Source organism: Cetorhinus maximus, chromosome 10, assembly GCF_964194155.1.
Source record: "Cetorhinus maximus chromosome 10, sCetMax3.hap1.1, whole genome shotgun sequence".
Lineage (NCBI taxonomy): Eukaryota > Metazoa > Chordata > Chondrichthyes > Lamniformes > Cetorhinidae > Cetorhinus > Cetorhinus maximus.
Genome location: NC_135888.1, coordinates 64,298,717 through 64,320,157, shown reverse-complemented (window position 1 = coordinate 64,320,157; position 21,441 = coordinate 64,298,717). Strand labels below are relative to the sequence as shown.

General features: G+C 42.5%; 1 protein-coding gene across 1 annotated transcript in view; it reads left to right on the top strand.

Moving 5' to 3' along the window:
• LOC144685734 (slit homolog 3 protein-like) overlaps positions 1–21,441 on the top strand; it is a 599,629-nt gene that overhangs the window by 437,178 nt on the left and 141,010 nt on the right. Inside the window, exons 15-19 of the mRNA XM_078550561.1 lie at positions 6,851–7,001; positions 8,758–8,832; positions 15,108–15,251; positions 17,713–17,856; positions 19,057–19,220. Of these exons, the coding sequence (XP_078406687.1) occupies positions 6,851–7,001; positions 8,758–8,832; positions 15,108–15,251; positions 17,713–17,856; positions 19,057–19,220 (678 nt within the window). The remainder of the gene's footprint in view (positions 1–6,850; positions 7,002–8,757; positions 8,833–15,107; positions 15,252–17,712; positions 17,857–19,056; positions 19,221–21,441) is intronic.

Here is a 21,441-nt window from a genome sequence, read left to right as displayed (position 1 = left end):
CCACTGGGTGCCCAACTCCAGGCATCTGATCTGTCCTCCATTGAGTCAGGAAACTTTCTTTTAAAAGAGGCCTTCATGAGCCCAATTGCCTGCCCGCCTAATGAAGGCAGGGCAGTTGACCCGGCCCCTGAAGCGGCCTCCCCTGAAATGGCCAGTACTGGGAACGGTGTCCTGAGACTCTCACACCCATTCATCACCAGTAATGTCAGGCCCGTCGCCCCACCCCGCCGCTGTTCCTGACTTCGTGAGGGCCCAAAATTGAGCCCATTAACTCAAATTCAATCTGTCTGGAAGTTCTGCCAACATGCACCACTGGGCATAGCATTACTGCAGTCTGTACCATGCATGGATTGGGGGAGAAATATTCTCATGCTTTCCAAATCTGCAAATCTGGGTGTACAAAAATCCAGTTTCTGTATTCCAAGCCTGTGCCACACGTGCATAACATATAATTGTATCGTGCCAGCCAATGACCTTTAATCTCTTCCTTTAGGAAGCAATGGCACAAAATTTTTTCCCATCATATTCCCTAAGCCAGTAGCCTGCTGATTCTTTCCATGTTAACCGTATTTGTCAGCCTTTGTTTTCTCTCTGGTTCAAATAGGTCAATTTGGACTAAGTGAGTGAGCAAAACTATGGCAGGTGAAGTTCAAAGTGGGCAAGTGTGAGGTCATCCGCTTTGAACCTGAGAAGGACAAGTCGAATATCTTCTTAATGGTGAGCTATTGAGGGACAAAGAGGTGCCCATGTACGCAGATCACTAAATATTAGTGCACAGGTACAAAACTTAATTTAAAAAGACTAATATAGTGTTGGCCATTATCACAAGGAGGTTGGAGCACAAGTATGAGGGAATTGTGCAGAGTCTTGATCAGACTTCATCTGGAGTAATGTTATCTGTTTTGGGAACAGAACCATAAGAAGGGCATATTGGCCTTGGAGTTGAAATTAGTGCTTAAAGGGTTAAATTATGAGGACAGGTATTCCCTTGAGATTAGAAAGTTGAGGGCATATCTAATTCAGGTATATAAAATAATGAAAGGATTTGATAGAGTAGATAATTTAATTCCTCTGGTGGTGGAATCCAGAGAAAAGAAAGATTTACATTTATATAGCACCTGTCGCAGCTGCAGGAAAACACTTTTCAGCTAATGAAATACTTTTGAAGTATAGCCACTGTTGTCATGTGGAAAATGCAGCAGCTAATTTGTGCACAGCAAGCTCCCACCCACATAGCAATGTGATAATGAGCAGATAATCTGTTTCTTTTTGTCATGTTGATTGAGGGATAAATATTGGCCAGGGTACCTGGAATAACTCCCCTGCTCTTCTTCAAAATAGTGGCATGCGATCTTTAGCCCACCTGAGAAAACAGATGACGCCTTGGTTTAACATCTAATTTGGAAGACCGCACCTCTGACAGCGCAGCACTTCCTCAGTACTGTACTGAGTGCCTGCCTAGATTTTTAAGCTCAAATTCTGGAGTGCACTTGAACTTGAACTTATAACCTTCTCACTCAGAGGTGAGAGTGAAACCTACTTAAACACTATGAACAAGTAGGCTCAACCTTAAAATTAGAGCTGGACCATTTCAGAGTGAAATCAGGAAGCACTTTTTACCACAAAGGGTACTGGAAATATAGAGGTTGCTCCACCAAAAGGCAGTGGATGTTGGGGGGTCAATTGAAATTTTCAAGGCTGAGAGTGATAAATTATTGTTAGATAAGGGTATAAAACTGGGACGGTACACATCAACCATGATCTTTTTCAACACATGTGGGGTTTGGAGGGTGGGATGTGGTGGTGGTGGGAGTCAATGGCCTACTCCTAAGTGAAAACATTGTTTTTTTACTATGCCTCTTCACCTCTGGGAGTTGGGTTTTCTCTGTTAATGGTTTATGCCCTAAGCTAAATGAGTTTGAGCAGTCTCATCCAGATCCTGGAAAAACTCAGCAGGTCTGACAGCATGTGTGGAGAGAGAAACAGAGTTAAAGTTTCAAATCCAATATAACTCTTCTTCAAAACATTAACTCTGTTTTTCTTTCTTCACAGATGCTGCCAGACCCGCTGAGATTTTCTAGCATTTTCTGTTTTATTTCAAATTTCCAGCTTTTATTTTATTACTCATCCAGATCCTATTGGCACAGTAAAAAAAAATAAACAGAATGGAGCAATAATTGCAAATGAATTGCCAATCTCACTTGAGCAAAAGTTGGTGTTGGAAATAGATATGTTGTATTGGTGCAGTTGAGGAGGCATTCTTCATATATTGAGATTAAGGCATTTGTTTGAAGCAATACAGAAGGACCCTTATCTTATATATAACCCATGCAAGACCATAATTATGGAACTGGATGATTAGTGAAAAAGTAATTAAAATAATAAATAATATTGAATGTCTGAATGAAAGGGCCATATTAGTAGTAGATGCCTCTTGTTTGAGTATTTCCAAGCTGTAAGTGATTTCATCATCTTCTGTGGATCCTCTCATGGCTGAAGAGTCCAATGCAATGTGGGATCGGCATGGACATCGACAGATCTGGCAGTTCATGTTGTCGTTGTTGGTGCTTGGGGGATCTTCTATAGCTGCGCCATCTCTGGTTGCCTTCCTGGAATGTTGGATGTTGTGAATTTGGCATAGATGGTCCTTGAAATATAAGCTGAAACAAGCTTCAGTGCTTGTCTCCACATGTGCTAGTTGGCTGCAGCATTTCCCCAAGAGAGGTGGTTTATAGGTTTTCCAAGTTTGTAAGGCTCCTTTTTAGGGTTTATTACTTGTACTGACTTTAGTGGCTAGACAGACAAGTATCACCAGGGTAAATAAATATTGATGAAAATAGTGACAACAAGATGATGAAAATATTCAGGAACCTGCCCTTGTAGGAACAACATGAATTTTGGGTGATTACTCTGCTGTGGAGAAACCAGTCGTTCTCTTTCTTTTTGGAAAAACAGAGCTTGTGAAGCAATAAGCTTACTGTGTTTAAATATTATTTTATGTTTATTTCTGTTCTAATTAAGTTCCAAGGTGCTCCACAGGAGCATTACCAAATAACATTTGACACCCAGCCGCATGAGGGGATGTTAAGTCAGGTGGCTAAAAGCTTGCTCAAAGAGGTACGTGTTGAGGAGTGTCTTAAAGAAGGAAAGCACGAAAGGGAGGTGGAGAGTTTTTGGAGGGAATTTTGGATCTTAGACCCTAGGCACTGAATTGGCCACCAACGGTGAGGTGATGAAAATCAAGGGCATGTGCAAGAGTGCAGAATTAAAGCAATGCAGAGATCAAGGAGTGTGGTGGAGTTGAAGAAGTTTATAGAGATAGGAGAGGCAAGGCCTTGGGGAGATTTGAAAGCAAGGATGAGAACTTTTAAATTTTGAGGTGTCACTGGACCTGAAGCTAATGTTGTTCAGCCAGCATGGGGACTTGAAGTGATTTATGATACAGCAGCAGAGTTCTGGAGGAGCTCAAGTTTCTGTAGGTTGCAAGATGGGAGTCTGGCCAGGAGAGTATTGGAATAGTCAAGTCTAAATATAAGAAAAACATGGATGAGGGTTTCATCAGCAGATGAGCTGAGGCAGGGGTGAAGTTAGGGCTGTTATTGCAAAAACGCTATGCAGTCAACTACCTGGATATTCCTGGCAGTGGCCACGAGTATGTTTATCTCTTTGTGCAGAAGCACTTCACCAGTCAATGTTGTAGGGTCAGCTTGTCAGTAGTGAGCAAACTGAAATTTGACAAAATGGGTCCTTATCCTTGGCCCTGCATAACCATTGACTCTTTCCCTATATTTTTGAATCCCACCCTGTAACTTTGTGCCAAATCAAACCTTACACAGCGAGATATGAAAGCTATAAACAGATGTAGTGACATTGCTGCCACAAGTAGAGGATCCACAGCTTGCCCATTTCTGAACAGTACTTCAGTAAGTATTTTCACTGCACTAATTTGCACAAATGATGGTCAATATAAAAAGAAACAAAGGAAACCCTTCATTAATACAGACACCACAAAAAATCAGACCACCACAGGAGCTAGACTATTGAACCATATCATTGCTGATTCCTCTGTGCTGTGAACTTGAATTTTAAAGATTTTTTAAAAATGCTCCGCCATTATGTATGTTACCAACATATATGTAAGTATTTTTAGAATGAAAACATAGACTGAATTGGCAAAGCCTGAAAACAATTATGTTGCAAAGTGATTGGAGAGCTTGGAAAACAGAATAATAGGTATTGTGGGGCTGTTTTATTTAATGATTAAAAATATATTTCCAGTTAATTAACATAAGGAGATCTGTCTCTGTTTTGTAATATTTGTTTTGGGAGATGGGCTTGAATGCTGGAAAGGCCACATTTATTTACTTGTTTTACTCTTTCATAGAATGTTGCTGTCACTGACAAGGGCAACATTTGTTGCCCATCCCTAATTGCCCTTGAGAAGGTGGTGGTGAGCCTCCTCCTTGAACTGTGCTGATAGGGAGTTCTGGGATTTTGACCCAGCGACAATGAAGGAACGGCGATATATTTCCAAGTCAGGATGGTGTGGTGCTTGGAGGCGAACTTCCAAGTGGTGGTGTTCCCACGCATCTGCTACCCTTGTCCTCACAGGTGGTAGAGGTTGTGAGTTTGAAAGGTGCCGTGAACAAACCTTGGCAAGTTGCTACAGTGCGTATGTATATGACACACACTTCTGCCACCTTGCACTGGTGGTGGAGGGAGTGAATATTTACGTGGATGGGGTGCTGACCAAGTGGGCTGCTTTGTCTTGGATGGTGTCAAACCTCTTGAGTGTTGTTGGAGCTGTACTCATCCAGGCAAGTAGAGAGTATTCCAACACACTCCTGAATTGTAGGCGGTGGAAAGAAGGCGAGTCGCTCATTGCAGAATATCCTGCCTCTGACCTGCTCTTGTAGCCACAGTATTTATATGGTTGGTCCAGTCCAGTTTCTGGTTAATATTAACCCTAAGATCTTGATGTTGGGAGAGTCAGCGATGGTAATGCTGAACATCAAAGAGACAAAGTTAGACTCTCTCCTTTTGGAAATAGTCATTGCTTGGCACTTGTGTGGTGCAAATGTTCCTCACCACTTATCAGCCTGAATGTTGTCCAGGTTTTGCTGCATTCGAGCATGGACTGCTTCATTTTCTGAGGAGTGGTGAATGGGACTGAACACAGCAAACATCCCCACTTCTGGCTTTATGATGGAGGGAAGGTAAAGCATGTTGATGATGAAGCAGCTGAAGATGGTTGGGACTAGGACACTGCTATAAGGAGCTCCTTTGTGCTACGTATGACTCCCTCCATTGAAGAGTTTTCCCCCTGAGTCCCACTGGCTTCAATTTTCCTCTCCCTGCTGTTGTGAGTAGGTGCCATCTTGAATTGAGTGATAGTTTTGACAACCAAGTAGTTAGCAAGGTTGCTTCAAAGGGTAATATGGAATTGGTGCCACATGTTGGCAAGATAGACAGGGATAGCAGGTTCATTTCCCTGAAGGGCATCAGTTCAGTTTCTATAACAACAGCCCTGAGGGTAATTTTTGCCCTGCTGCCAGCCCATAACTTATCAGATTTATTGAATTCAATTTTAATTTAATTTGATTCAAATTTGTTTTCATGATATGGGGCTCACTGGCAAGGCTGCTTTTATTACCCATCCCTACTTGCCCTGAGAAGGAGGTGATATGTCTTCTCCTTGAACTGCTATGGGTGCTGCCACAATCAGGTTAGGTCGGGATTCCAAGATATTACCCCCAGCGACAATGAAGGAACAGTGATATACATTCAAGTCAAGATCACGTGTGACATGGAATGGAACTTGGAGGTAATTGATGATGTTCCTATGATTATGACTTCTTTTGCAGTAAATGAACTTAAGTAGACTTGACTAATTTTTAGTGATAGAAGTCACATTTGTTGAAGTAAGATTGGTAACTTGCTGCAGTGCATATTACAGATTGTGCATTGTGGCAAACATGTGGATTTGAGTGGGTGGTGGGCTGATAAAATAAACTACTGTGTGCTTGCTGGTGTCGAGTTTCTTGAGTGTTGTGTGACATTCCATTTAAATTTACCATTGTGGGATTTGAACTCCCAGTCTCTGGATTTCTAATGCAGGATCATAGTCACTGCATTACTAATGTTGAGGCCACAATCAGATCAGCCATGATCTTATCGAATGGCAAAGCAGGGTTGAAGGGCTAAATGGCCTACACTTGCTCCTAAATCCAGTGTTACCCCTTAATCCAAGTGCAGTTCAGCTGAGCAACCCTAGGAAGAGGATCTACTCACAAGCAGTGAGTGGAGAAGAAGACTGTGCCTCCTCATGACTTAATCATCCTTTTATAACAGAATCTTATCCACTGTAACATTAACTAAATCATGATCACACTTGTCAAGGTAGCAACCAGGATTTGATCACTGCCTCCTTACAGTCTGCAGATTGAGCAATAGGTTCCCAATCATTCTGCAATCCTGTAAACGGTTTCCAGGAGTCTGTGAGGAATGTTGATCCCAATTTTTCTCTTCTTCAAGAAGCACCAGTTGGAATGGAGTGACAGCACAGGTGAGATGAGATCACTTGTGGAACAGACTGGATGGACCAGTTGATTTTTACCTGTCCGTCAGTTTTTGTATGCAAACTGGAACTCAGTATCTGGCCAGTCAATCAAGATCCATGCCATATTGGCACTATGACACACTGTGCCACCATGCCAGCCCGCGCTGATGCTCTTTAAATATTTGTCTTGTGTGTAAGCATAGTTGAAGATCACATCAAATCAAATTTGAAGAACGAAGAGGGACATTGTCATTAATGCACCTAATTGGTTATGATTGGTATTGTGTACAGGATCAGAGGACTACCGGACCAAGCTAAATGGTGACTGCTTCATGGATCTGGTTTGCCCCGAGAAATGTCGCTGTGAGGGCACAGTCGTGGACTGCTCCAACCAGAAGCTCACCAGAATACCCAGCCATGTTCCGGAATACACCACTGAACTGTAAGTCTGACTGTGAGGCTAACTGCCTCACTGCTAATACAGAGGGAGAAGTTTCACCCTCCTAACCAAACAATAACTATATAACATAACATGTCACCTCTGCTGAGTGATACCTTGGCTTTTTGAAAGTGGAGACACAACTAAAATTGTTGAAACACTCTGAGGTTAAGAGACAGAATTGAATTGACTGCAATATCACTGCACACCAGATATATTATGGGCAAGTGAGCTTCCCCTGAAGCTTAGTAGATAAATGTATTGCTTTCTCTGTGATACTCAGCCATGTAGACCAAGCTGAAGATCTCAGTTAGCCTGTCTCAACCGGGATGACAGTGCTTGGCATGGGCAGCAGGAAATAGTAGCCATGATCTTGTTTCTCAATCATTCTCTAGTAACACCATCCTAGATGATTCATGTTCAGGAGCACAGGGTTCAGATTCAGGTGTGATACCCTTCGTGTTGAAATATCCTGCCAATGTATATTGTCCAGGGTTGACGTATAGAGAGAATGACCACTTGGGCTGCTGTGCTCCGAAAACCGTACCCCAACCTTCAGGAAAGGGAGGGTCAAAAACTGGAACAAATAATGTGAGAGAGCAGAGATTGAGTTTGGAGAGTAGGGTGAGGGAGTCTCTGTTCAGTAGATAGGATAAGCCCTTCTGTGCCCTGCTCGCACTTGTTCGAGCTGAAGGTAAATTGTGATGCAACTACATCACATGCAGATTTGTTAGAGATATGGGAGAAACTGATATGAAGTGCAGTGGATGCAGGCATACTTGAAAAGGGAGTGGGACAGGCTCCAGATTCAACAGGGATCAAAGGAATGCCAGTATGAGTGCAAATTGGAGAAGGATGAAAGCAGTCTGAACTAGCAGGATCAAAACATGGACCAAAACACTGCTGATGGGCCCAAATGGCTATTTTGTATCTTTCCCAAGGTTGATTATGCAATGGCAGAAACCTAGGACAGGGAATTTACACATGGAAGTTGGGAATGTTGCCAGCTGCACATGCGTAAAATCTGGCATGATGACGCCAAGTCGTGAGCCCGACGTCAACGCGCCAGGTTCCCATTATGTGTTAGGCAGGCGGGGGCTGAAATTGACAGCCCACCCGCCATTTAAACAAAATAATTATTTGCAATTGAGCTTGTTAACAAGCCAACTGACCTGAATATTATGCTGCCCGCACCATAATGAAAAAGTGGGAATGATGGGGAGGGGGTTACATCCTTTGAGGGGGCACCCTGTGTGCAGCATCAGGGACCCCCACCTTCCCCTCTCAAAGGTGATACCCTGCCTTTGTGCCTCCCCGCTTGGCCTCCAAAACCTGACTCCCAACTCTGCTCACAGCCCTCCCTAGGGTGCTCGATCCCTCGCCACCCTAAAATCCCAGACTTAGCCAAGTCCACGATCCATTGCTGTCTTCTTCATGGGACTGCTATACTGCTGGCCAATGAAATACGCTGGCAGCTCTCAGAAGCGGGACTTTCTTTGAGGGTTGAAAGCCCCACCCTCAGCTTGTTTAGTCTGCCGGCAATGTTTTAGTGCTGTGGGGTGGCCTTTCCACCCCCCCCCGCCCCCCCCAAACACATACACATGTAAAATCCACCTTAGCAAGTGTCTCTTTTACCCATTATACACTAATGCTTGAACTGTAGCTCAGTTTATAAATTGTTTCTCGCCGTTGAAGGTTTCTTCACAATTCTGATACATGAAGTGTTAACCCCATTAATTGTCTCTTTTTTGTGGTTCAGGAGGTTAAATGACAATGAACTGACCATCCTGGAGGCAACAGGCATCTTCAAGAAGCTACCAAACCTACGTAAAATGTGAGTTTATCAAACATACCCCACCCTCCCACCACACCCCCTGCGCCACCCCCCCCCAACTACCCTCAGCATCCGTCTTAAGTTCTCCACAGAAAACAATTACGGGACAGTGCTGAGGTAATGTTGTAAATGTCATTGAAGGGTAGATGAGGATCTTCCTCTGAATAATGTATGGTAGTCATTTGATAGAGGACTTCTCAATCTGGTGTGAGCAGCATTGGAAGAATAAAAAATGGTTTCTCGATCCATCACTGGTGTCCAAACCAATATCAAAAGTAACAATTGTCATGCCCAGTAAAGGCATGTCATATTCATAACTTTACACATGAACTGAGCTCATATGGAAGCTCCTAGAACTGTCTTTTACTTGTGGATGCCAAAGGGTAAGTGACCTTTGCTTATTCAACACAAGCTATCAAGCTTCCTGAAAGTTACGTATTGAATAATCATGGTTGGGGGGCCTCTCCCTGGAATGGACACACCAAGAAGAATGTTATCTGTGGAATTCACACCTGCCATTTTTTAAAGCTTACTCAAAACATAGGATCAATGGACTCCTAGACTCTATGACTGGGATTTTCCGCCCCCGTTGTGGGCAAGGCGGCGCCCCAGCCAGAAGTCCATTGACTTGCGGTGAGACCGGAAGATCGCGGTGGCGGGCAGGTGTGGAAAATCCCGCCGTATGTCTCCAGTTTTGCAGTTGAACTAAAGAAAGCTGGCGAGACCAGTTGTCCACCATTAAGTGTAAAAGGCCGCTATCTATCTCCTATTGTACATCAATGGCCTCTTAGCTTTAAGCCATTCTGGTTGGACAATGACCGTTGACCATGTGACCAAAACTGGCTTCTGATACTGAGATCCTTTATTATACAAAGACCCGGAAGAGACCAGGGCAGACTACAGAAGAACACTGATAACTCAACAGCTTCAGAAAAAGCCTTTTGAGAACTGTGAGTCGTCAGCCAATCTAGAACCAGACTCTGAAAATGTCAGTAAGTCATCAAGTAGGCAAAGCACTTAACCTTTTCTAATTTCAAGCTCATCTGAGCACCAACCTCGTAGATATTCGAGTACAAGAAACCTCACTTGCTGTGAACCACTCACTTTACAAGACCCTCACTTCAACATTAAACATCTAATTCATTCAAAAAGCCTCAGGTCTGCCTCATGGAAGACTGGAAACCGTAAATCGGAGACTGAATTTACTGTAATCAGTAAAAGTGTACTACCTTTATCTATCCAATCTTTGTGTGTGTGTACATGTGTTTGTGTGTGCGTGAAGTTGCCTTGTGTGTGATAATAAATAACCATTTTTATTTTAAACCCATGAAAGCTTGCTTCTGAATTATTTAATTGGAATACACACTCCAAGGGTAAGAAAAGACACACCGTCCATATTGCTTATGGGCAGTAAGAGAGAAAATGCATTCTGTCTGTGACACAATGCATGTTATGGTTTATGCCTAGAATTTTTGTTTTGCCTCTTTGTTTATTCCCATCTCCCAATCTCCTGCCTGTAGTTAGGTGGGGGAGCTGGTCACCTGGCGCTCTGTGGTGGTATGTTTTGGTCTTTGAATGTGATTCACCATTGTGCCGTCTCGATTTTACAAATCAACACTCACTTCAAGCATTGTAAAGTTCTGAGTACATGAAAGCTTTCTGAAGAAAGAGGTGATTATAGGTGCTCCATAATGAGTAGATGGATGGAAAAACCCCTAAAAGACTTCTTCTATTCAATGACACTGTTGTGGTCTTAGCTTTTTCTGAACTGTCTATTAATAGTTCCTGTGGGGACCATGTTCCTCTACGATCTGGAAGCTCTGATACTCCATCTGTGCAGTGATGTGTACCTGAGAGGCTCACAATTATCTGATTGTAGTAATCTGCTCACTCGAATTAACATAAATTCATGTCAACTACTCCTCTCTCTAAAGTCTTTGATATTAGCATTCAGAGCAGTAGTTTTCAGATTAAGGCAATTATAGGGATAATTTCCATGGGGTTTTTCCCTGCTCATCCACCTTAATTTTGGTGGAAGACCCATGGAAACCCTAGGGATCCCTCACGTAAAATGTCCCCATGATCCCATTGAAATGAACCTCTCAAACCCCACAATCCCACATCATTTATTTACATATAAATAGTGACAAAAGCATAGAAACTGTCAAATGCTATGAGCATATAAATAAAATGTGGGAATATCAGTAATGGTTCAATTACCCTTCATAAAACTGGCTTCCAATTGAATTCAACTATCTATTAAATATAAGGCAACGTTTCCTTACAATGCATGAAGGTCAAGCTCTTTTCCTATTCAAGCCAGCCTTGATTCTTAGATCAAGACATATTTGAAAAATCCCACATTGTTTCAAACTCCTATTTTTGTTTCCTCATGTGTCAAAATCTTGTTTGATATAGAGACTCCCAATCAAACTCAATATACTTATGCATATATTTAACTACATTGAACAGATGTTATAAATGCAATGGATATTCAGGCCATCTGGATTTGAACATTTTGCAAATCATGTCCAATATGCAAATCTTCACAATAAAAGAACCAATTAGATTAGCTCAAAGGAAGAACGGTGATTAAATCAATGTACCAATTTCCTCTAAGTTAAAGACACAATGATCCTTATGAAAATAGCACAAGTAATTAATTCTGTGCTACATCCAGAGTGACTGAGAATCTCATATGCTGAGCATCTGCAGAATGACGTAATTAGTTGTTTCATCGTCGACTGTCCCTTAATTCAAGGATGACCATCTAGTCAAGGTCACGATTTTCTGCCATTGGTTTTCATGTGACTGAACAGGCCAACTCTCGACCCACAGATCCTTGGGCAAATGGGGCAGGACATCCCACAAGGTAGTGGGATCTGGAGTGCAGGATTTGTTTCTTTTCTTTCCTTCTCAGCTGCCGCTCTGCCTCATCATTAAGACATTGGGACTCAAAGGGCCCAACCAAAAAGGTGGGAAATAATCTTCCATACCTGTATTGGCATTAGGAACCTCACATACCGGCAGTGTAAGTCAGAAACTTGTAGGCATTATACCCGCCAGCATGTCGGCCCCATGGACATGATAAATAAGCCTCAGTATGTTTCAATCTTTTTCTTTCACTATTGGAGGGGGAGGATAAGAAACTAATCAACAATGCACAACAGGATAACAGGAGCATTTGAATAGCTTTGGATTGATGTTTCCTCAGAGGCTTTGACCTCTCCAACACAAACAGACAAAGAGTCACTCATGCAGCATGCGTGAATCAATGAGTACTTAACCTCAAAGTCGATATGATTGGGTAAACAGCATTGATACCCTGCATTGTTACCATCTACTAATCATCAAGATTTCATACCTCAACACCTTTTTACTTTAAAATAGTTCCCAGGATTCTGAGGAAAAAAACAAATTGATTTACTTTTTTAGAGAATCTCCTAATAACAACGAGAAAATGAATCAGGGATAATTCATCTTCCATGACCATGCTCTCAGTGAGTGGTAGCAGAATGGCATAGATTGGTGTTTGGTGCACAGGAGAAAGTCAGAAATTAAACAGCTCAGGATATTCATCTTTGGGATCTTCTGAGGGCAGAACATGGTTTATCAAGTAATGAGTTGCTTCACTAATACTTTGTAATTTATGTATTTCTTTCTTCACACCTGACCAAGGTGAGGTGCCCTCCTTCTGCCAATACCAACCTTGGTCTGAATGCTAGAAGACGCTAAGAGCAACTCCACGGATTTCCTTCTCATCTACCCCTGGAGATATGAAGTTCTGGGAATCAATGAGATGGCCCACTTTCATCGTTTTGTGCATATCTTAATGAGCCATAGGAACAACAGATGGAAGATCTAATATGATCAACCTTCTTCCCAAAACTTTTTCATATTCTGTAATATCATGGGCGGAATTTTGTTGCGACGGGAATGGACCGGAAAATGCGGCGAGCTGTTCAAGAGTCCATTGACTTTGGTGGGACTGGAAGATCCCGCCGACAGGAGGGGCCATAAAATTCCGCCCCACGACTGCTGTAGCAATTCTGCAGCTCCAACTTTGTTATTTTTAGTTTTAACAGTGCAATCTGTTTATTATCGTGCCTTGCCTCAACTACCCTGGCACAATTTGGTTCTTTGTCCTTGCTCTCCTGGCTCAGCCTAGATTTTACCTCACCTTCTCCATGTTGTCCTTGCACAGTATATCCCACCTCCTACCCACTGTCACTGCTGGATTTCCTGCTCAGCTTTGCCTTTTCTGCATCACCCCCGAGAGGTCACTTCGGTCCAATTGGACATTCAGTGATTGTCGATGAAATCTCAACAGAATTAGCCCTTGGTTGATGTCCGTGGAAAATGAAGAGCAGTTCACAGTGGCATTCCAGTACTTAATCACTCAGTTGCCTGTTAATTTTTTCCAGATGCAATTTGTAAAGTTTGGTTGCAGGGGAGAGAAGGAGGAAATTCTGCTCTCTGACCAACTTCAGAACCTGCACCTGGAAAAATTAAACAGGCAATCAAAAGGCAGCCACCAAGGGAGCCAGTAAGATTGTTTTAGAGGGAGAGAGGAAAGGATTTTTAAAGTCCAACCCAAATCGGAGCCAAGATTACAATTTGACTGTTGATTTGCAGCACTGTAATTTTCAATTTTCGGTGAGCAAGTTTTCGGTGTTGAGCTCAATATCAGAGCCTCACCACTTTCATAGTCCACATTTAAGAGGGTCAACCACCTATATCGGGCAAGCATACTCTCTATTTGCCTGTATCATAGGAGTCAAATACAAAGGCTCCTCTCATAACATGCTAAGCATAAGGCAGTTTGGCACAGACTTTGTCATAGAATCCTTCCTTTTAACAGATTTTTCCCTGTTTCAGTCACTGCAGGTTTTCATCTCTCATCCATTTCTCATGGTCAAATAGCTTGAAGATTGGACACAGAGATCAGATTTCTCTGTCCATTAAAAATGCCCCAGTATGAGTCAGGAAAAGTTTGGGAGATATCTGGGAAGAACCCACTCCACGGTGTTCTGCATTATGTCTCAATCGTCGTTAAAGTATTCATAGTAACACTGTGTACCACTCCTCATATCAACAACAAGGTTCCTCAACAGTGGGGTACAAAGAGACGTCGCTGAGCTTTGCAACCTTGTTTTGTAGATTATAAATTGATTTTCCTATTACTGAGATTCAATTTGGGAAGCCAGTGGGCTCCTGGCTGTATAATAACAGGCGTCTCATTTCAAAACTGACTCTCTAATCAAATTTTAACTCATCTGATCTGTTGATAAATTCCCTAATGCGATAATAGCTAAACATTATGATTACACCAGCTGAGCTGTGTACCTGCCTCTCTTAGCAATGTCCTTATTACTCAGTTCTGGCATTCGTACTTTTGCATTTACCTACCGAGTGAAGAATTTGTGTGTGTGTATCTATGTGTAGTTCCACGTATCTCCGTTGTCAGTGTGTGTTTGCCCACATATCCATGCATCCATGTGTGTCTATGTGAGTGTGCATATCCATGTGTGTAAGTATCCATGTGCATGTGTGTATACGTATGTGTGAGGAGTCACAGGCTAAGAAATGGAGCACCTTAGTCTATATTAAGCATTTTCAGTTCCAACATAGCAGGGGTTAGACAGAGTTCAAGGCCTCCCTTTATATTGCCCCAGTAACATGCTTGAAGAGCATTCCCTATTTGCATCAATGTGACATTTCTGTTTCCTACACCATCTATCTTTGTACATATTCCGAGGTGTACTGCCCAATTAGTGCTGAATTATGGGCAGATTTGTGCTCTGGACTCGCTTCCTCTGGGAACTGCATTAAGAGACTGCCCAAACTCATTTCACCATGGACCTTTAATTGCCATCTGACAAAGAAAGCTTCTTTCCATCTGCATGAATTGGATTGGAAACCAGACTGCATACCTAATAGAACAGTATAAACAGGCACTGTTAAAATACAGTGCCACCCAGCACAATAATAAAATAGATTAAATTATAATTAAAAAGGGGACTTGATTAAAAATGTATTTTAACAATATGGAGAATTAGAAATTGGGTTTTGGATTTGTCCATTTTTCATCAACAGTTTGCTGCTGATTCCATGGAACATTTTAATTTTCCAATTTTGTGCAAGGCTAATCATAAAAATTGTTTATGTTGGACGACTACATCGGAAATGCTTTTGGAAAGAGGAATGGAATATAAATTACATATTATTTCTCATCTTTTTTATTGGAATTAATATTTTTCACCATCACTCATTAGAAACTTGAGCAACAATAAGATCCGAGATATCCGGGAGGGAGTATTCGATGGGGCTTCAGGAGTCTTGGAATTATTGCTGACTGGAAATGAGTTGGAAATGGTCCATAGCCGAATGTTTGCTGGTCTCTCTGGGCTCAAGACACTGTAAGTACAGAGCACTGATAATCTGCAGTATCTGGAGGGGGCTTGGTATGAGGACATCTGTCAAAGCAAACCTGTTTCATTTACCAAAAACATCAAGTTAGACAGATTTTAAGCAGTTCCTCAAACTCTTTACTTTTGATTTTTGGTATACGTTAAATTAAAATATGTCAATGGATCACACATGGTGTTACTCATGGAAACTGGCCACATGTGAGGACATAAGGAGGAAATTTGTGCTGAGTGGGCCGGCACGCACCCAACCTGCTCAAGTGTAAAATGACGCGTGATGACATCAGGCGAGTGCCCCGATGTCATTGCGCACTCGCGCGATATTTTGGTAGGCAGGTGCTTGCGGGAGTCAGCAGCGCACCTGCCAACAATTGTTAGGCCTATCAAGGCCATTAAAATTATAATTGAATGAAATTTTTCGTTGACTGTCCAACCTTATGGTTGGCGGGCAGATGAAAAGGCTAAACAGCCTTTGGATTTTTTAAGAAGCCTCATCCACAGGCGGGGTGAGATTTCCAACAGCAATTAAAAATTAAATTTAAAACTTGAAATTTTATTTATAACATGTCCCTGCCCATGAGACAGAGTCACAAGAGGGGACATGTTTTTAACATTGGTAAGTTTTTTTTGTCAGATTTTTAAAACCTTCAGCTCCCTGAGGCACTCACTGAGTGCACTTGCGCACATGTGTGAACTTCCCCGCCCGCCCCTCCCCCGCAAACCCTGGCAGCGCTGAGCGTTGCACCACACATTTCCAATTAACGGCTAGCCAGCGGGAAATCGATGTCGGGACCCAATCGCGGGCGGCAGTTGGTTTCGCGGCCACTCCCGGGCCCACCCGACAAGGTAAAAATCCCGCTCATAGTTTCCACTTTGGGCAGAGTATTGTGCCTAAAGTGGGCTCAATATTGTGCGAGTTAAATCACTGTCCAGGATTCCACTAAAAATTATTTGCAGAATCACAAACGTAAAATGTTTTGTGAACCAGCACAATTGGATAGCGTAATAGGTGGTAACATAAAAGCAAAATAGTGTGGATGCAGGAGATCTGAAATAAAAACACAAAGTGCTGGAAAAATTCAGCGGGTCTGACAGCACCTGTAGAGAAAGAAACAGTGTTAATGTTTCAAGTCCAACATGATACTTCTTTGGCCTGTTTCTTGTATTGTAACTTCATTGTATTTATTTGAAATTAAAACTTGCATTGACTGAATGTTTTTAACACTTCATATGGTGGGATGAGGTGGATGAATTCACTATCAAAGTCCTGGGGGTTACCACTGACCAAAAACTGAACTGGACCAGCCATATAAATATTGTTGCTACAGAAGCAGGTCAGAGGCTGGGAATTCTGCAGCGAGTAACTTGCCTCCTGACTCCCAAAAGCCTGTCCACCATCTACAGGGCACAAGCGAGAATTGATATGGAATACTCTCCACTTGCCCGGATGAGCGCAGCTCCGACAACACTCATAAAATTTGACACCATCCAGGGCAAAGCAGCCTATTTGATTGGCACCCCATCCACCACCTTCAATATCCACTCCCTGCACCACTGACACACAGTGGCAGCAGTGTGTGCCATCTGCAAGATGCCCCTCAGCAACTCACTAAGGCTCCTTCGACAGCACCTTCCAAGCCCACAACCTCTACCACCTAGAAGGACAAGGGCAGCAGATATGTGGGAACACCACCACCTGGGAGTTCCCCTCCAAGCCACTCACCATTCTGACTTGGAAATATATCACTGTTCCTTCACTGTAACTGGATCAAAATCCTGGAACTCCCTCCCTTCCTAACAGCGCTGTGGGTGGACCTGCACCACATGGACTGCAGTGGTTCAAGAAGGTAGCTCACCACCACCATCTCAAGGGCAATTACGGATGGGCAATAAATGCTGGTCTAGCCAGCGTCCCAAAAAAGAATTAAAAAAAAGTTAGAGAGCAGACTGGAAGAGAGTTTTTTTTATAAACCCGCCTCTTTCCTTGATCTTCTCATGCTATGCACTGCCTGTCTCCTGCAAAATGTGGAGCTTGATCTGCTCCTGCGTCTTTTCAAAGCCATCTCCTAGGAGAAGTTTGGCAGTATCCAGGGAGGACTGTTCCCTTAAGTATTTCTCCATGTGATAGAGCCTTAGCCTTTGTTCAGACCATATTGTGGGAACAAGACTGAAACTGGAAGAGCAGCATTGGAGAATTCCAATGTGTCGAGCACATTTAACAGCTTGCACTTGTGTACTAATTAGAAAAATATCATTGAAACATTGCATTATGATGTTGAGCATGTTTATGTTAAAAGGTTTGACCACATAAATGATGCAATATCCTGAGCAACGCCCATGAGGTCTATTTGTTCAGTTATGTTTTGTACCAGATCTTTGAAATCTGAAAAGATGTTGATGTGATTATTGGTAGCTGAAATTTTCCTTTCTCTTTCTGCTCACTCTGTTATAGGATGCTGCGGAACAACCTGATCAGCTGTGTCAACAATGACACTTTTACTGGACTTAGTTCAGTTCGGCTACTGTCGCTCTATGATAACCGGGTCACCACTATCACCCCTGGAGCATTCAATACCCTCCATTCTCTCTCTACTATGTAAGGCCTGCTTTCATCTCAGCATTTTATTTGATTTGCATCCATTGGCTCAAATCTGGGCCAGTTTGATCATTCTCAACACTTCAGTTATATATCACTTCCAGTTCCTTTGCTTGCATTCCAACCCCAATTCCTGTGCAATTTGTCATTTCCATCAGCATATACAGATTGTTTAACTTAGACTATGAACTGCAGGCCATGAATACAGAATTAGCAGTCCTTAAATATTGATCTTAGAATTAAGTTCTCTACGTTCAAAGTTTGATAGGGTAGATATGGAGAAGATTTTTTCACTTGTGGGAGAGTCCAGAACTAGGAGTAGTAAATATAAGATAGCCATCAATGAATCCAATAGGAAATTCAGGAGAAACCTCTTTATCTGAAGAGAGATAAGAAGCTCACTCCCACATGGATTAGTGAAAGCAAAGAACTTGGGTGCATTGAAGGGGAAGCTAGATATGTACATGAGAAAGAAAGGAATGTAAGGATCTACCGATGGGGTTAGATGAGGGTGGGAGGATGCTTGTATTTAGACTAGTTGGGCCTTTTGGCCTGTTTCTGTGCTGTAAATTTGATATAATTCTGGGTAATATGTACAGTAGTGGATGTGTAGAGTTGAGTCTACGCACAAGCAATTATATGCTATGTTGATTAACCCCTTTCTCAGAAAGCAGGATAAATACCTAAGAATGGAGTTTTAAATTGTACGGTTAGAAACAGAAGACTAAGTACTCTTTTAAGGAAAATGCTTCAACTTCTGCTGGGGCCTGAGACCAGAAAGTTGCAAGTTTGCGCATTGCTGAATTAATGTCCCATACTTAGATCGTTGCACTCCAATTGCAAAGATTGTCACGGTACAATAGGCATGGAAATATAGTCAATAAAACATTTATGATTTTACTTCTCTGAATCTGCAGAGAAAATTCTTACCATGCGCATGTAGGAAATTCCTTTCTGTGTGGAGGGGTGGGATGGTCTCAGATTGCTTTCTTCATAAGAGTAACTAGTATATAAGTGCAAAGAGATATCTAAGGTTACTAGATCAAATATCGGAACAGCATATGAGAAATTGCTGAAATGTTCAGTTACTTCAAAGTGTTTCCATAGAGTCAGTGCCCAGTTTTAAATGAAAATTTGCTTGACAGTGAATAACATTTATAATTGACAGATTTAAATGACTACTTTCTGCAACTTCCATAGAAACCTTCTGGCCAATCCTTTCAACTGTAACTGTCACCTGGCCTGGTTGGGAAGATGGCTGAGGAAGAGAAGGGTTGTCAGTGGAAACCCCCGCTGTCAGAAGCCATTCTTCCTGAAGGAGATCCCAATTCAGGATGTGGCTGTTCAGGATTTCACCTGTGACGGTAAGAAAAGATGGATTTAATGCAGTAAATGGGGAGAAAAATTGGTGGAAGTCATCGAAATATGAGGTTGGATTTTCAATCAAACCATAACGAATAGGTGTATAATCTAGCACTTATTAGTTTCAAAGCCCAGTTATTCTGCCTCTCTAAGTTTCAGACCCTCCCTAAAGGCAAGTTTCAGTCCCTGCACGGTTTGCTTTATTTCAATTCTGCCCCAAAGTTTGTAGCTTAGTCTGGGCTGCGGATCCATAAAGGTGTTAGGAGCCTCTCTGATTTAGGAGCCTCTCTGATATCTTTCCAAAGTGGACACCAGCAGATTGGTTCATAAGGAGAGCAGCTATAAGATAATTGATAAAATATTAGTTTGGCCTGGTGCGTGACTGGAGGATAGATAGCAATAAGTTATTGGGGGGGCAGATGTCAAAGCAGAAACTGGTTGCTTTTGGAGTCTCAGAGGGTCAGTGATGGGGCTGATTTGGAGGTCCGAATATTGTCCAACATGTTTCATGCTCCAGTTGAATCTTAACATATTTTAAGAACATAAGAAATAGGAGCAGGAGTAGGCCATTAGTTTATCAAGTTTTTAGCAAAAAATCCATAGTTTGTACTCTATGCCTGACAGCCTCCCCAATGTGTCCTGTACAAATTAAGGATTTTTTGCTGAAAACTAATGGCCTGTGTTTTTAAGCGGCGTCTTTTTAAATTCTTAATTGCACATGTGCTGATAGCTATCAGCGGGCATGTTTAATGACGGCACTGAAATACTGCATTGGCCACACACACCGAGTATAGGGCAGGCTTGTTCAGTTTTTATGCTTGTTTGGGGGGGCGCGGGGGTGGCACATTTTAATTTTTTCCTCACTCGGGACTAATGCGCAAATTTTAGAAAGATAGGTTGGAATTTTCCAGCCCCTCATGCCGATGGGATCTTCTAGTCCTGCCAAAGTGAATGGAGATTTCAATGGCTCGCCGGCCCCGCCGTGGGGGGTGGTGCTGGGACAATTCTGACCATAAGGGTTGGCACAACATTAAACTGAATTTCAAACAAAAGTTGTGGTATTAAGAAAAGAGATAACTTGTTGAATAAAAATAAAGCAATGTTAAAGCAATTAATTGTTAAATTCAAAAAAAGTAATTAATAAAAATGATCAGAGTATGAGAGGGTCAGAGTATTTGTGCAAGGCTCAGGGTGCTCACTCACCCTCACCCACTGTGTGAGTATATGTTGGTGTGTGGCGAGAGTGAGTGAGAAACTGAGACTGGGAGTAAGGCAGACACACATTTATTCTCACTTCCACATGCTTGCCAGCCTCTCCCCCACCCCCTCTCCTCTGACCCCGGGCTCCACAGCATCTCTCTCCTGGGCCTCGCAGCTAGCCTCTCCTTTCCAGGACCTCGGCACCCCCTGCCCACAGCACTCTCTCTTGTCCTTCCCTCCACCGTCTCTGAAAGGGAACCTCTTTCTCCCCAGCAGGCTCACCATCACTGGTGTTTGCTGCTCCTCCATTCTGTTTGCTGTTGATAGGCTCACTAGATGGTCACCATCACTTAGAATGAGACTGGCTTTCAATTTCAGATTTATTAATTGAATTTAAATTCCACCAGCTGCTTTGGCGGGATTTGAACCCATGTTCCCTCCAGGCCTCTGGATTACCAGTCCAGTGACATTACCACTACACCACCTCAGTCAGGATTCGAGCTATCTTGTTACACCCCTCCTATTGAAAAGAATGTATGCGTGGATGCCTTCCCCATCTGGAGTACTATGCTAAGTTATGGTCACATTTTTACAGAAAGGAAGGTCCAGGAGGAGAGCTGTTAAGGCTAACTGCTGAACATGGAGGCCTGTGTTATAAAGAAAGGTTGTCTCCTCTGGGACTTTACTGCCTAGAGAAAAAGAGGATGAGAGAATCAGTTAATCCAGGGAGATCAGAAATTTCCTCAAATGACTCTAGTCTAAAGGTTGATTAATGCACAATGAATTTTCTGCATTCAATATTACAGACAAGGAGTTTCTCCAAAGTGGATAAAGGTACCTGCTGCAATACTAAACCAGTTAGACCAAAAGATTTCCAGTTACACTGTTGGTTTATGCAGAGTTAACTGATCTCAGTTAGATCAGTAGTTGGTACAGCGCAGTTGTCCCTGGGTTAGGGAGGGAGTGAAAGAATCAGTCAGGGTCCAAGCTATCTACTTGCACCCCTCCTTTTGAAAAGAATGC